Genomic DNA, 13,949 nt, shown 5'->3' on the forward strand with positions numbered 1-13,949 from the left:
GAATAAACAAGTTTTATAAGGAAAGGACTTGTATCTTAGAAGAATTAACAAACAAACATACAGAGACGTAACAATATTTTATCGAGGGTTTACGATGAGCAAGTAAATTACGAGTTGATGTGAAGCTTGCTAGTTTTGTTCTTGGCTACACACACTGTAATGTTTTCGTAAAAAATACTAATGTCCGATGAGAATCCACTGAAGTTAAATAATTTGTAATGTTCGAACCTTGTAAAGGCTCCTGGTCAAATATCTGAAGTTTTTCGATTGATAAAGGTTATAAAAATCACAGTTATAGCTTTCGAAGTTTATAGTACACAGATTATAGCGAACTACTAATAAACACGCTCCTTGGCGCGGCGCGTTGGTTATATTTATAGGCGTGGGAAGGTTTTCTAGAAAATTCAGATATACATATTGTTGAGTCTTACTCTCGAGAATCTTCTACAACTTTGAAGAATAGGCGGGAGTTTCGCAATACATATTTAACACTATAAGATACGCATATTTTTAAATATAAACTTAATCTAAACAACGTTCATATTAAAATAAATACATAACAAATTCGTTACAAACATCAAATGACAGCAAAGAACAACAAACTAACGCTACATGGAGATTTTTATATACCTGATCTATGAATTCATCATGGAAATCAGTAATGTATATGTCAGATATACAAACTGCTTAGTGTAGATACTATTATTAATTGATTTATTTTGTGTTTACATACCCAGCTTTGCCTTTGGTGAAAGCCCGACAGATCCAGTGAAAGTCTACAAGTAAAAGTGAGCTCTCAGTCCATAATGGATGCTCTTTTTGAAGATTTTGTAATACACTTTAGATGTCTTACTTTACGAGTTCTACATCAAAAAGTAAGAAATATTCTAAAAATATTTTACTTATGAAATACTTCTCTAATTGAAGCTTAAGCGCTTATTCTAACCCTAGTAATAAAAGAGCGAGAAACTTAAATAGCAGCAATGTCTTTATTCTCCACATTGTAGCTGGCTGTTTTAGTACTGTATATTTTGGTTATTATGGAAAAGAAGCCAAAATGCTGAACATTGTATGTAAAATCTTTGACTCATAAGATTTGGTTATAGTATGAGTTGTGGTCAAACTTAACTATTTACAATAGTTACTGCAGTAACGATATAAGGGTTATTCTATAAAATATTTTATTTTACAATACATGGGAAAGGTTAATACGAATTTGGTTTGGACTACTAAATCAGCATGCCAAGTTTGGCTGGAGAAGTTAGCTCGTGTAGGAGGAGATACGTCCACAAACAGACAGAAAAGTTTCCATGATATTGAACAGTTACTGCACCGATATGTATAGTACCTATGTGAAGAACGCTTATACCCCAATTTTTACACTTCATGAGAATTTTGAAATCAAATGTTATCTACTGAGTTTGAAACAATACTTACTAACAGAGTACTAATACTATAAACAAAAAATACATCTTTATTTAGTGGAATCGATTTTGACATATCGTATTGTAACCAAAATAATAATTAGAAATTCTGTTACAGATATTACGTTAAACTTACTTCTTCTATAATGTTATTTTATGATTTTAATGATGCTTATTTGGTACATACTTTATAACTAATCAAAGTATATTTAGATTATTAGTTCAAAATATTATAATAAAATAATTTCAGTTTAATGATATTCCCTTCTTTTAATAATATAAAAATAGTTAATTTTAAGAACTTCACTGTCTTATAATCTTTTACATAGTTTTAAAGTACTGTATTTAGTTTTTATTATACATATAAATTCTGTATCAATTGAACATAATTTATCACACAAAGTTAAATGGGTCTACTGCCACAAAAAACACTATCGTGTGTAGCAGTTAGAGATAAAAAAAGCCACAGTAAACAGAACAGGCTGTCAAAAGTTTTGATATTGGAGAAATTGGTTTCGACACGTTCAGTCACACGTTGTCTTTTCAAACTAGTTTCCCCAATAACACTTCTGACAGTTAATTCCACTTGCTGAGGATTCTTGTTCCCTAAGGGCTAATTGGCATACAAATTGAAAAGTTTTATACCATCTATACTTCAAAATGTAAGTAAAAGTAGTAATTTTAGATTTCATTGAAAAAATCACAATGAATGTGAAATTTACTATCATGACCCTAAGATTTACTTTTGCATAGATACTAGTCTTCTAAATGTGTATTTTTTTAGCTTTATACTGTCATTCTCTACAGAAGCTACACTTAGAAATGGCATTTTTCATATGAAGGACTTATATCTAAAAGAAGGAGTTAGTCACTGAAGGTGTTCAATGATCTAGGAGCATTTCACTTCTGGAAGAAGGGTTTTTGTTGCTCATACAAAAACCCAGGTCCATGTTTTCAATTCAGCTACAGGTACATGAACAACTGCAGTTAGTTGTTACCTGAGTGGTTGACCTTCTTCTTCCTCTGAATCTGAACTATGGTGGTTGTTGGTATAGATTACTGAAGCTCTGTGACTGGAATACAATCTTAGCTGAACTGCACCATTGTATTGGCCTGGTATAAACCTTAGCGATCTATAGGGTGCTACCTATTCCAATTAACTGAAGGAACAGACTGGACACAAAATGACACTTAAATAAATAGCTTACTGATTCCACACACAAAATTCAAACAATATAACACAGTCAATGTGTGCACGAAATGGAAGATAGAACTTTCCTCTAGTTATGGAGAAATCTTAATGTGAACCAAATCTGAATAAGATTGAGATAATTAACCACTATACACATAGTGAATAGTTCTAATCATCCTAAAGTGCATTTGTCATCCACATCATTTGGCCCAATTATAAGTAAAGGTAGGAGGACATATTCTTCAAGTATCCCCAAACTTTAAACATTTATTAAACTGCTGCTACTAAAATGGCATTATTAAAGATCTAAGGAGCTTTCCATTGACATATGTCTTGTGAGAGTTGAAAAATACCAAAGGGGGGATGAACCTTGACCATGTGTGAATAACTCAAGAAGAAGGCTGCCACAGTGTTAGTTGGATTAAATGTGCAACAAACATTTTTGTGTGTGAAACATTTAAAAAGTTCTGGGTAAACAAGAAATGTTTCCCTTTGTAAACTAAAAGAAAAAACACCATATATGTTTCACATACTACAACAGTAAACTTAATTACAAAGTCAAATAAAAACAGGCAATAAAATTTGCCAATATTTCCTATAAATAACATTGAAAGATAGTCTTAAGAGTGTTGAACCCAGAGGCTTAGCAGGATGTTTGTTTGTAATTAAGCACAAAGCTACACAATGGGCTATCTGTGCTCTGCCCACCATGGGTATCAAAACCTGGATTCTAGCATTGTAAGTCCGCAGACATACTGCTGTGCCACTGGGGGGTGGCTTAGCAGGAACTGAATGGATAAACTGACCAGCTACTGAGAGTGTGCTAAGATTAAAAGACCCCATACGGAATTGTTTTTGACATTGCCAAAATCTTTGAAGACAACGTGGATGGTGTTTTTTTTATTTTAGACAGATTAAGATGATTGCTTGGAAAACCATAATATTTACTTCTCATACTAAAATTATTTCAAATCATTTAAACTTTAGAAAATTGTTTGATAAAAGAAAGCATGATCCTGTACTTTTGAAAAAAAAATCTAATTTAAATGGATTTATGCTACAAAAACAAAGCATATGTCACTGAGTATAAAACTTTGTAATGTTTATTAACATATCAAATTTGGGAGTTATTACTGCTCTACATTAATAAACTTGTTAACTGATTGTCTTTTAATGTCATTTATAGCTTCTTAGTATCTAATGCAGGTTTTAGGTTATGCTGTTTCTAGAAAATATGAAAATTTTAATGATTTGTCTGTGAAATAGGTACTAATATCTGGCCAAACCAAATATCCAGCAAAACAACTGAATATACAATATATTCTTACTTTGACATATGTAAATAATGACAAAGAACTTTATTAGGACTAGTTGTTTGAAATATATATGTTTTAAGAATCACTTCATTTTTTCTTTCCACCACTAATCTTTTATTGAGTTCATAGCACATAAAGGCTGATCCAATATTAACTTGGATGAAAGTTTCTTTACTCACCTTTAATATATAGTGCTTGTAAAAATTACAATATTCTAACACAAAGGAAAAAAGAAGAGTAACATGTTAATCAGAGGCGACTTTATATTCAACCTTTCAAACTATTAAAGAAGTAATTTTATAACAAAGAAAATCCATCTAGACAACAAGAGGTTTTAATTTTTATTCTTCATTTATACATGCTCCTTTATTATAACAACTTATGTCACAAAACAAAATGAAAGAGGTGTTTTAATTGATTATTAAACAGACCAAAGATTGGTGTACTAACCAATAAATTATTTTATTAGTTTTTTCATATGCTTCCAATTTTAACACTTCATTCAATTTTCTAATATATATATATATATATATATATATATATATATATATAATATTATATTATTTTATTTTCTTATTTTAATCTATTATTGTGTAACTTCTGAAGTAATATGATTATTATACAGAGCACTGTCCACCTACAACAATGTCCCCTTCACGAACATCTGTACATGAATTAAAGCACTCATACATGAAAATTTCTGTCTCCATATGCTGCTCTTTCATGGACCACCATTTCAAAGTCATCTTTAACCTATTTATTACATCATGAGGTAGGTAGGCAGAATTAAATTTTAAGAGTAATTTAATGTACTAGACTTAGTTGATTGCTTTACCTTTTATACCTTCTATTTTATATTTGTAGCTCCAGAAAATATGGAGTACATAGTACCCCCAAATGGTGAAATTGAAGAGAAATGCTGATGCAGAATATATGGTGTTTTAATTTCTTAATTTGATCAAAACATTTTTAAGTTTCTATGGGGATTTGAGTCTATTTTACTTCAAATTTGTTCACAAGGTTATACCTGTAAATATACAAGTGAAATAAATGTTAGATCTGTGATTTAAAAATTACTAACATAATATTTTACATGTGAGATTATGTAAAAACATCAAATACTATATTTATATATTATGATTAAAGGAGAAAAAAACATGAATATATAGAATATACAGATTTTTAGCAATCACAAGCATCTTTGGTTAAATTTTTATTTATCATAATTCTTTCTAATAATGTATGTTTACTTTTACATTTTAAGGCAGGATAAAATAAGCAAAAAAAAAAAAACTTTCATTTTGTAAAAGTGTGAGAAAGGAAGTGATTTATTTACAAAATATACATATATTCTTGGATAACTTCTATCTATAACAGTATATTCATTCTAAAAATTTAACATAATCTCACTTAAACAGTTAGAATCAAAACTAAAATTTCTCAAGCATCTTGGCTCAGCATCTTGTAAATCAGTCAGTACTGTGTATTTGAGCATTTTAAACTAATGCATAAGGACTGATTACTAAACCCCTTGCACTTTAAGCTAAAGGTCAATATTAAATCTTAAAATCTTTAACTTTATTTAAATGTGAACTGTTATGTTAGATAATGCAATATTTTTGTTCACAACACTTCAAAAATCATGTACTACCACCACTCACAAAAACACACAAATAGTGATCTCACAGAGGACTAATTTTCAATAGTTGTATAATCTAGATTGTTTAATAATAAAAACTAGTTAAGTTCTCAATGTAAGTTAATCTATGTATTTGAATAATTTATCATTTGTTTACACACAGAAGCACTACATTTATTTTCAATTACAGTAGAAATATTCTTACGCTTCAGTCAAACTAAACATTTTTTATTGCTTAACAGTGAATGTGTATCCAATAGTTGCTTAGAAGGGTATTTTGAGTAATGCTATCTCAATAAAGCTTTCATATACATAGAAAAATGAAGGTTCAAAGTAAAACTACTGTAAAATATTCTGTGCTTGGATAAAAAATTATGTAATGATTTTCATTTAAGAAAAGCAATATAAATTGTTATGAAAATAAAAAGGAAAGATTGACTTATCTTATATGTGAGTAGCTAAAAATATAAGCTTCTTGATTTTCCTTCCCATATAATATTTATTATACTTTTAATAAGCTGGTGTTATACCTTACAGAAATATTGTACTATTTCTTATAAAGAAGACTTATGATGTGACAGGCCAAGAAGATGTAAGAACTGTTCTGATGCTTCCACATGCTGTTTTTCTATGTAACGCTGACTGTTAATTTCAGTAGCCTCCAAAAAATACCTGATGGATATTATAAGAATTAATCCAACTTTATAGTAGCTGATCCTAGGATATGATGAGTCATTCAAAAGATTTAATAATCTGAACAACTAAAATTATTCAATCATTTTCAGGTTCTTGCAGTATATCACATTACTGGAAATTCAGAAGAGTGGTGTAAAAAACTTTATATGTATGGGCCACAAGCAATAGAGCTTACAGTTCTAAATGTTTTCTGATCAAAAACTTCACTTTAAATGTACTGATACGTTTGTTAGAAATTGTCTTTCTGTAGTGTCAATTTGTTTAATCATTACATTTTTGCATATTTCAAAACATCACACAGGTGTTGGATATACAAGTGCAAGATGCTACCAACAGAAAGTACTATAAGGTGAAAGTGGATGGGAAGACAAAGATCTACCATGCCAATTTGTTGAAGAGGTACTTTGAATGGGAAGAAGACCTAACAGGCACATCTACTGAGGTACAGATGGACATGGCTGGTGTGGCTGTCAGAGATGCAGAATCAGAAGACAGTGACTTTGTCATAGAGGATGAAAACCTACTAACCTAAGACCAATGTGTGGAGATGAGATGTACAAAGATGCCAACATCAGTGAAGAACTGACTGGCAAGTAGAAGAAAGAACTATGAGATCTACTGTGCCAGTATGTAGATGTCTTTGCAGATAGACCAGGAAAGACAGATCTTGTGCAACATAAGATCGAGAGCACGATTAAGGATCCAGTTAAGATGAAGGCCTTCAGATGCCATATATGAAGAGAGACCAGCGAAAAAACTGCAATTGTTGGTGCAGACTATTTGAGGAGACTTTGTGTATGAACTGAAAGCAGTCTTTGTATCTAGTATAAAAATATTTTAAATATATTTCTTGAAGAGGGGTTCATTGTTGAATATACAAGACTGTTTAGTTTAAGAGTTATTATTTAGTTTATTTAGTGATCTAATATTTAATGATTACTTGGTTTATCGAACAAGTGTTAAAAGGTAATTACTTTAAAAGCAACAGTTATGACAAGTTTTGTACAAGTCTTACATTGTGTATGCAGTTTAAAATTGTTATACTAGACTTTCATATATTTGTTGACATCATCTTACTCAAAGCTTCTAAGTTTTCTCATTATATTTAATATTGTTGCTACTAGAGGGCTAGATATTTCTAGATTTTTCTGTTGCATGTTATAAATATATGCAGATAAAGAAGTTAAAGTTAGATAGTGAAGTTAGACTATGTGATTGTTAGTTTAACCATAACAGGTAATATCTAAAGTCAGTTTAACAGTAGTATTGTAACAACAGAGATAAAAAAGAATAATTTGTCTTGTCAAAGGGTGTTCTAAGGTAACTGAAGACAATTACTTAAAGCTTGAGATACAACTGTGATAACTAAAAGTAATGAATTTTTGTAGGTACATTTGACTTGTTTTGAATATATTATTTTAAAACAAGTGGATTGTGTGCTGTCCATTTATTATTGAAATTTATTGCCAACAAGTCACAGGCACCTACTGTAAAGAATCTGGGCCCTATAAAACCCAATAACAGTGTGGGAAAATTTCTTGAATTCTACTAAAAATAAGTTAAAATTTAAGGAAAATGGAATAGAAGTTCAGATTGATGGTACTAGTAGATGGATTTAGTAATGTTAATACTTTCATAGTAGAATAATTACTCAGCAGCACAACAGTACACTTCAATTGCATAAATGTGTTTAAAGTAGCACGATTTACTAAATCATATACATGTATAATTGGATAATATTATTAAAATAATTTTTTCAATTGATTTAACAATTAAATAAAATTAATAACATATATTAAGATAAAAATTAAGTATGTTTTGTTTATAAACAAACATCATTAAATATATACAATTATTCAGAAATATAATGATTTATTGTCTGAGATCCATCATAAATTAACAACATATAAACGTTTTTGAAATAGTTAAGTTACTGTTATTAATACTTCTATACTTATGTTTTTATAACAAAAACAATCACTGTAAAATCATACCTGTAGTTTACCATAATACCACAACTGCTAGTGAGACCTCGTGGAGACTTATCAGCCAACCAGTTAAGTCTCCAAATACAGGCACCATTTCGTAAATGGAAATGAGCTGTTTAGTATAAGATATAAAGTGAGCATTTTGATATCTTTCATTAATTTTATTAAGCTTAATAACAATTTTACAGCTTTCAATTTTTTATGAGCATATATATTCAGCTTAACTTCAGCAGATACTTAATTTCTACCTAACATCAAAATATCAAACAACAATTTCTAACTACTTAACAGTTTTGGAAATATAAATTTTTTGACATTCAGAGGTGTTATTTTTTATCAACTCAGTATCAAAGAAAATATATATTTCTCTGTGTTCACTACTTGGAGCATTATACTTTCCCAACAAAAAGTTTTAAACATTGCACTTTTTCTTGTTGATAGTGCTTTGAACATTAATATTTGCCTACCCACAGTGTTTAACATCTTAGGCCTAAAGTGAAAACCTAAAAGATATCTTTACTATGAGCTTGAACACTTTTTTCTTGATTTTGCCAGAAATAAGACCTTTTATTTGTCTTTCTACTGCTGACTGTTTCTTCATTTACAATTTTTAATCATCACATATATTTATACTGTGGGAATTCTTTAAAATTCTGTTAAGTGTCACATGCTCCTTCTTTCTAGAATCTCTAGACCAATCCTCACCTGTTATTTTCTCTCACTATATGTATTTTAACTTTTAATGGTTAAATTTTCACCAAAACTTTATCAGTATCAAAGAGAAGGAAAGAACAATATAGCATGGATAAGTATCTTTTTTATATGTCATAGTTCTAAAATTTTAAATTCCATACTGTACCACTACTTTGACCTTGAGCTAAAAATCTTGACAGTGAAGAGGATTTGATTGAAGTAAGCATAGAAGTGCCTACCACTTCCAATAAATTAGTGGTTATTCACATCCAAACCCCAAATTGATGACTTGCACTTTAAGGCATATAAATCCAAGGAAAGCATTGTCAGTCAACTCTGTTAAAAATCAAACAGGTTGTTGAGGGAAAAAGGGAGATATTATTTACTACAGCAGCTTGAACATCACATACTGCTCACACCAGCAACAAATCAGACGACATACAGAGATGATTCTGTAAATGTATATAATACACATCCATCTTAAAATATGGTAAAAAGATGTGTTGATAGATAATGTCCTCCTCTCACAATAAAAGAGATCAAGGGGGCATGCCAGACCCAAGCTACAGCAAAGCTCAACATACTGAACTGCTCCATAGAGTGGTGCAATAGGGTTGTAATAAAATATGGCAGTGTTAATGGGTGAAACTACCACATGCTAACTCCTCGACGATTCCACCTAAAATACCAGATGAGAAAAAACACAATACAGAAGATCTTTGAAAAGAGCACCACACAAGTCTAAGGAGAAACAAGAACACACTACCATCATACACAGAGCTAACATTAAGGTAGGTAGATGTTAAAAGAATAGTTGACTAGTGATGGCATCAATGAAAGAATCAATAACAAAAAGATTAGTACATAACAGTCAGTTAGCCTAAAGAAGCATGAATCAACAGATGGTGTCAGAATTTGTGAAAAAACTTTGGAATGGCTAAATGGATGAATCTTTATATGATTAAGTGCAACTACTAGAATAAGAATCACCAAAATAGCCTACGCTATGCAACAAAGTAGGAAATAATTATAAAACTAAACATGTTGCTCTAGGGTTACAGTGACTAGATATATTTCACTAAAACTGGGGACATTAAATGAGGATAGAGGTACAAAAATGCCCTATGTCCAGAGACTTTAGATACTTTTATGAGCTAACAAAGTACAAGCATGCTGAGAACAATGGAGAGAAAAAATAAGAAACAAAGATTTTAGCTTTACTTCAATGTGTTGTAAAACTGATATTTACAGCAAAACAATAATACAATGGTAAAATAATATGAATTTATTATCAGTTAGTATACTACTATGACAATTATGTAACCAAATGTGCACTTTTGCCATCAATCTTTTACATAAAAATGATGCTTTGTATATATAAAGTTGCCTAATCTAAGAGATGGTATCATTCAAAAGACATTATTCTAAAATTAGGTTACCTTAGTCTATGTATATTGTCTGCAAGTCAAAAATATACCTTCCATAACAAAGGATTAATGTTGGTGATGGAGAACAAGACTTACACTTAACACAGCAACATTCCCACAAAAATGTAATACATTTACAAGTAGGATTTCAGTACTCCAGAAGCATCCATGAACATACATCAGTATATCAAAAAAATGAGAACACTGTGCAGAATGATCTTTCTTAGCTTTAGAAAAAGAAGCTGGAGCATTAAGTAGGAAGACACTAAAATAAAAAGAAAAAATCAGGAAGGAAAAACATAAACCTCATGCAGACATGTAAATACAATGAAAATCAGGAAAACATATTCTCAAGCTGTCAAAAAAAATGACTTCCATCTAAATGTTTTCAGAAGGAATTAAATTAAAAGACCAAGAATATTGTAGTGAGCAAAATTACTACAACTGCTTAGATTGGAAAATACACCCAGGGCTACGAGCATTAAAGAATTTGATAGGCAAAATAAACAATTCATGAAAATGAAAAAATAATAATAAAAATTAAAGCACACAAAATATGAAAGGTTGAAATTCTGGAGAAAAAAAAAAGATAAGTGTTCCAGAACCTGCTGTACAAAGAAAACAAGTGTAAAACATACAAAAATTTGACTGTTGTACCAAACCAAGGTAATCCTTGGTTGAAACAAAGAATGTTGTAAATATAATTCACTACATCAAATTGGGTAATGATAGATGCTCAAAATCTAATAACATATCCTTGAAAGAAAGGCAAGTCTAAAATGGTTGTGACGATAAAAGTTTAAAAATAACTTTTGACTCAAAAACTTGTCAGTTCTCCTGAGGACTGAGAATATTGACATCAAAAATAGTTAGTATGTGTGGTTAATGACACATACATCCACTCAAATATTGAGCTTTCAGAATAAAAGAAATGTTAGATATATCAGATAGGAAATATGTAACTGATATAAACAAAATAAAATACATCTTGATCTGTAACTGGCAAAGGTCAATGCAAAATCAAGTCCATGGAATGCTTGTCCTAGCAGGTAGAGTGGAAAAATAAAATAAGGTTCAAGATGCTATGAAAAAGACCTTTTATGGGACATGTACATCAGATACAGACAAGTAGAGGAATCTAAACTTCACTAAAGAGACTACAATTCAAGGACAACAATAAGGCTGTGAAAGTTCTTATATTAAGGGGGTTATATAAATAAAGTTCTGATCTTTATAATTATAACTGTTCATTATGTATATAAGCCAAAACCTGTATAACACCATAACATTTTCAAATGAGAAATCAGGTGTGAATTGACAAGAAAAAAACCTTTTACAAGTGAATTCAAATTATATTCATGTTTCAAGCAAAAAGAGTTAACTGAGTAATATTTTGTGAAATGACAATATCAAGATCAGCTAATACAAAGGCAGCATCTGCATAAGGAACATGCCAAGAAATTTTGGGCATAACATTGAAAAAGATCATCAAGGAATGCCAAAAAAGGCTTAAATTATCAAATCAATTTTTCAAACAGAAAATAAAAGAAAATTTCTACAATAAGGAAACATAGCTATAGAATGAAAAAGAGCTAAAATCGATCAAACAGTTTTACACTACCTGTTGTTGAGTATGAGAAAGCATAAATAAAATGAAACTGTAAAGAAAATTTATTAACACCAATTTTTTTTCAATTTCCGTATGTAGTTTGTTTATTAACAAAAATAACAGATACTCAAATTATGTATTAAACCACCCACTTCAGGTCAAAAAGACATTTAAAAAACTAACAAATACAGCCATCAACATCTTTTCAAAAAACACCTCACAAAAGGATTCTTCACAAAATGCTTATGCAGAATCATTATCCTGAGAAACCAATCAATCACACAGTAAAATCCATTCCCAACAACATTTACTCACCTTCCAAACTTAGAGATTTAATAATAATAATAATAAATATATATAATAACAGAAACAAAAATTAAACACCTGTTTAGAAAATTAACATCAATAGTGTTTTCTAATCTGTCCATACTCTTAACTAGATTAAGACAACCTCAGGTCAGACAAACAATGTAGCTATGACATTAAATGCTAATGGTCTAAATATTATGATGAAGAGTCTGTGTGTGTGTTTTGGTATAGCAAAGTCACATCGGGCTATCTGCTGTGTCCACCTAGAGACATCAAACCCCTGATTTTAGCATTGTAAATCTGAAGATTTACTGCTGTCCCATTGGGGGACTATGATGAAAAAAACCAAGGAACCTCTTTCAGAAATTATAAATAGTGATGCAGAGGCAGTAGTAAAACAATCATTATCCACAATCTTAAAAACATAAACACCATGGATAGGAATTCTAACATAAAGAGCAAAAAATTATTAATATTTAATAATAGTTCTTCAGAAATTCACTCATTATAACATAATACTTCAAATCAATTATATTACACCACTTCTGATCTTTCAAATATATGCTAGGATAAAAGCAGTCTAGTTAGGCCTACACTAACTAAATTGTGACTGATCAGGATACTAGCACTGGGTGTTGAAAGGATGCACTAAATAAACCTTTATGAAACATTATGAGTTTAAAAAGTTATTTCAAAACCAGTATTACCAGGAAATTGGTGTAAGTACATTAGTCTCTAAAACGAGTTTAGTGGTATATCAGTATGAGCTACTTAGAAAATTACTACTATGCTTTGTTTGTTAGTTAACTAGTGTAGTCATATGTCAGTGTAAGCTATTAAGCAATTATTATTGAGTTTTTTTTAGCTAGGTTAAATATAGGGTAATCATTGTCAGTATGAGTCCTTTAACAACTTTTTAATATACTTTGCTAGCTAGATTAACTAGTCTAGTCACATGTCAGTATGCACTAATCAGCCATTCCTACAGTGTTTTCTTAGCTAGGTTAACTATAATATAATCACATATGAGTAGGAGCTATTCAGTAATTTTACTATGCTTTGCTAGCTAGGTTAACTAGTATAGATGTAGGTCAGTACGAGCTAATGATTAGTTGTTACTGTGTTTTGTTATCTAGGTAAAATAGTGTAGTCGTATGTCAGAATCAGTTGTCCAGCAGTTGTTACTGTTTTGTTTGCTAGGTTAACTAGTGTAGTTCTATGTCAGTTTGAGCTATGAGCAATTGTTAGTGTTTTGTTAACTTAGTTAACTATAGTGTAATCATTGTCAGTACGAGTTATTCAACATTTTTTTTTACAATGCTTTGCTGACTAGTTTAACTAGTATACTCATATGCTAGAATTAGATATTCAGCAACTGTTACTGTGTTTTGTTATCTAGGTTAAACAGTGTAGTCGTAAACCAGTACAAGCTATTCTGCATTTGTTATTGTGTTTTATTAGCTAGGTTAACTAGTGTAGTCTCATATCAGTATGAGTTATTGAGCAGTTGTTACTATATTTTGTTAGATAAGTTAACTAGCAGTTGTATGTCAGACTGAACTATTCAGGATTTGAATAGAGTTGTTTAAACATTTGTTTAACAACAAGTTAAAGCATGGAATGGTCTATTCTTTCATTGGGAGTGTGTCTGTGAGC

At 30.4% G+C, this 13,949-nt stretch overlaps 1 protein-coding gene across 7 annotated transcripts in view; it reads right to left on the reverse strand.

Moving 5' to 3' along the window:
- Positions 1 to 4,250: 4,250 nt before the first annotated feature.
- The window catches only part of LOC106461918 (malonyl-CoA decarboxylase, mitochondrial-like), a 117,031-nt gene continuing 107,332 nt past the window's right edge, over positions 4,251 to 13,949 (reverse strand). For 3 of the 7 annotated variants that reach the window (XM_022389012.1, XM_022389010.1, XM_022389014.1), the window contains 2 exons: positions 8,262 to 8,367; positions 4,251 to 6,243 (listed from right to left, as the gene is read on the reverse strand). In XM_022389012.1, the coding sequence (XP_022244720.1) occupies positions 6,126 to 6,243; positions 8,262 to 8,367 (224 nt within the window). In that variant the 3' untranslated portion in view covers positions 4,251 to 6,125. Of the gene's footprint in view, positions 6,244 to 8,261; positions 8,368 to 13,949 lie in introns of those variants that run through there. The other 4 variants (XM_013921781.2, XM_022389011.1, XM_022389013.1 and 1 more) reach the window with 4 other exon arrangements.

This window comes from Limulus polyphemus, unplaced genomic scaffold, assembly GCF_000517525.1.
Source record: "Limulus polyphemus unplaced genomic scaffold, Limulus_polyphemus-2.1.2 Scaffold1058, whole genome shotgun sequence".
Classification (NCBI taxonomy): Eukaryota; Metazoa; Arthropoda; class Merostomata; order Xiphosura; family Limulidae; genus Limulus; species Limulus polyphemus.